The sequence below is a fragment of the Orycteropus afer genome, unplaced genomic scaffold (genome assembly GCF_000298275.1).
Source record: "Orycteropus afer afer isolate SDZICR_OR568_19922 unplaced genomic scaffold, OryAfe1.0 scaffold00483, whole genome shotgun sequence".
NCBI classification, from domain to species: domain Eukaryota; kingdom Metazoa; phylum Chordata; class Mammalia; order Tubulidentata; family Orycteropodidae; genus Orycteropus; species Orycteropus afer.
In genome coordinates, this window is record NW_006922070.1 from 504494 (window position 1) to 507591 (window position 3098).

The following is a 3098-nucleotide window of genomic DNA, read 5'->3' on the forward strand; positions in this document are numbered from 1 at the left end:
GCACATAACAACAACAACAACAAAATCTACTCCATTACTTTACTTCAAATAAACATGGAAAGTCAATTTTTCCAAGGGATAAGGATTTAAGCACAGTTGTACTGTGTCATACTGTATATAGTCACCTCCATATACCTTTAAGAAGAATTCAAATGAACTTGCACACACACACACACACACTAGAAGGCAGCAAGAAAATGTCTGTTTATGATAAAACAAGAAAAGCAAAGCATAAAACAAAAGCATGCTTTGAGACTTACGTGGTTATCTTTACAGTAGTAAGAAAGGGCAGGAAATCGCCGTCTACTCCGGAATTTGGAACTCCCTACGATGATGTGTGCTGTGGCCGATTTGGGAACATATAACTCAGTAGGGTAAGAGTCACAAACCTGTCACAGAAAATACAATCAGATTTTAAGGCAATCTAGTGATGTTTTGAGGACTGCCACAAGAAATACCATTTACCACACATATTTAAGTTTTATTTTTTTCTAACCAAGCACAGAGAAAGCTATTTCTGGAATCCAGGGGAATGAAGAACTATTTATTTTATGAAATCACACTGAAGGAAAGCAAGATACATTCAGTCTTCTGCGCTGTCCCTTTTCTCCAAAGTAGTGGCAGTGACAAATTACACTTTTGCATCCTATCAGGTGAAAAATTTCAGCTGATTGTAGTTGCTACAAAGAGAGGAAATTTTCTTAAAAATATAAACACCAATAGTTAGCTCCTTGGCTGTTCCTGGCATGCATTCCTCCCTTCAAGCTTAATCAAGCTGATGTCCTTGCTAGATACTCCTCTATCTTAGTTATCTAGTGCTGCTGTAACAGAAACAACACAAAAGGATGGCTTTAACAAACAGAAATTTATTCTCTCATTGATTAGAAGGTTAGATCTGAATTCAGGATGCTGCCTCTAGGGAAGGCTTTCTCTCTCTGTTGACTCTGGAGGAAGGTCTCTGGCACTTTCAAGCCTCTGCTTCTAGATCATCCTCAAGTGGCTTGACATCTCTCTTCCCCCATCTTTACTTGCCTAATCTGCTCTTTTTATCTGTTTTAAGAGATTAACTCAAAACACACCCTACACTAGTCTTGCCTCATTAACACAGCAGAAAACTCATTTCTAAATGGTATTATAACCACAGACACAGAGGTTAGAATTTACAACACATATTTTTGGGAGACACAATTCAACCCATAACGTCCTCCCTCTATCTCTCCAGATCTCATCTATTACTTAAGGACCAATCCAAGTTCTGTCTCCTTTAGGAAGTGTCCTCTAGCCTTCTAGACTTTATTTCCAAATATACCACCTATTATCACATACTTTAACAACTTTATGTTTGTTTCTTATGTGTTCCTTTAATAAATGTTAAGAAATTATTTTTTCTACGTATCCCTGGCTTTGATTATCAAGAGAAGACTGGTGCCTCGGAATCATGCAATTTAGAGCAGAAGTCATGGGTTTAGAACTTGGCTCTGATTTAGCAATTATATGACTCTGAGGAACTGGGTTTACTAATCTCTAAAACTGATATTGTTGTTGATGTTAGATGCCATCAAGTCAGTTCTGTGCCATCCTCAATATAGTAGATTATGTTTGAGACCACTGTTCCAGCCATCGCATCAATCCATCTCACTGAAGGCCTTCATCTTTTTTGCTGATCTTCCATTTTACCAAGCATAATGTCCTTCATCAGGACTGATCTCTACTGGTAATATGTCTTAAGGAAATGAGACAAAGTCTCAGAATTCTTGCTTCTAAGGAACATTCTGGCTATACTTCTTCCAATATAGATTTCATTGTTCTGGTAGGCCGTGGTATGTTCAATATTCTTCACCAACACCATAATCCAAAGGCACTCTTCTTTGGTCTTATTATTAATTGTCCAGCTTTCAGATGCACATGATGCTACAGAAAATAACATGGGTTGGGTCAGGTGCACCTTAGTCTTCAAAGTGACATCTTTGCTCTCTAGTACTTTAAAGAGAGATCTTTTGCAGCATATTTGCCCAGTGCATTATGTTAACTGATTTCTTTCTTTTCTTTTTTTTTTTAAATTGTGCTTTGGATGCAAATTTACAAAGCAGATTTGTTTTACATTCAACAGTTCATGCACATTTGATTTCACAGTCTTGACTGCCATCCCCAATCATAAAAAAATTCTCCTCCTCTCTCCTCCCTGTGACTAACCCCTCCCTGTACCCTTCTTATCTATGCACTCCTGTCTGTCCACATGCCCTCTATGTGAATGCTGTCCCTCTGATGTCTCATGGCTGGCTTATTGAATGAATACATCTCCCTAGAGCAGGTAGGTACATCTCCTTGGGATAGGTGTTATGCAGGTAGGTCTTTCTACTGTTGGTGTGAGAGCTAATCCATGGAAGTGAGTCCATTTGTAGGCCCGAAGGATAATCTGGGGCCATGTCAACTGATTTCTCGACTGTTGTTTCCATGGGCACTGACTGTGTATCCAAGTAAAATTAAACTCTTGACAACTTCAATCTTTTCTCCATTTATCATGATGTTGCTTCTTGGTCCAGTTGTAAGTTTTATTTTCTTTATGTTGAGGTATAATCCATACTGAAGACTGTAATTTTTGTCCTCTTCATTTTCAGGAAGCACAAGTGTACATCCTCATATCACAGGTTGGTAATGAGTCTTCCTCCAGTCTTTATGCCACATTCTTCCTCACAAAATCTAGCTTCTTGGATTATCTGCTCAGCATACAGACTGAAATTATACAACCCTGACACATTTCTTTCAATTTTAAATCATGCATTATCTACTTGTTTTATTCAAATAACTGCCTCTTGGTCAATGTACAGGTTCTGTATGAACACCATTAAGTTTAAGTGTTCTGAAATTCCCATTCTTTTAAATGTTTTTCATAATTTGTTATGATTCATCCAGTTGCAGGTGTTTGTGTAGTCAGTAAAACATAGGTAAACATCTTGTATTCTCAGCTTTTTAAAAAAGAAAATCTGATATGACAGCAATAGTATCTCACAGAGCTGATATAAGGAGCAAATTAGATAATACTCATGACAAACAACTTTATAAACCATTGTTGTTGTTGTTATGTGCCGTCGAGTCAG

General features: G+C 37.6%; 1 protein-coding gene across 1 annotated transcript in view; it reads right to left on the minus strand.

The window, feature by feature from the left end:
• Nucleotides 1–3098, minus strand: part of MTMR7 (myotubularin related protein 7) — a 161999-nt gene that overhangs the window by 82214 nt on the left and 76687 nt on the right. Inside the window, exon 5 of the mRNA XM_007954943.2 lies at nucleotides 261–389. Coding sequence (XP_007953134.2) covers nucleotides 261–389 — 129 coding nt within the window. The remainder of the gene's footprint in view (nucleotides 1–260; nucleotides 390–3098) is intronic.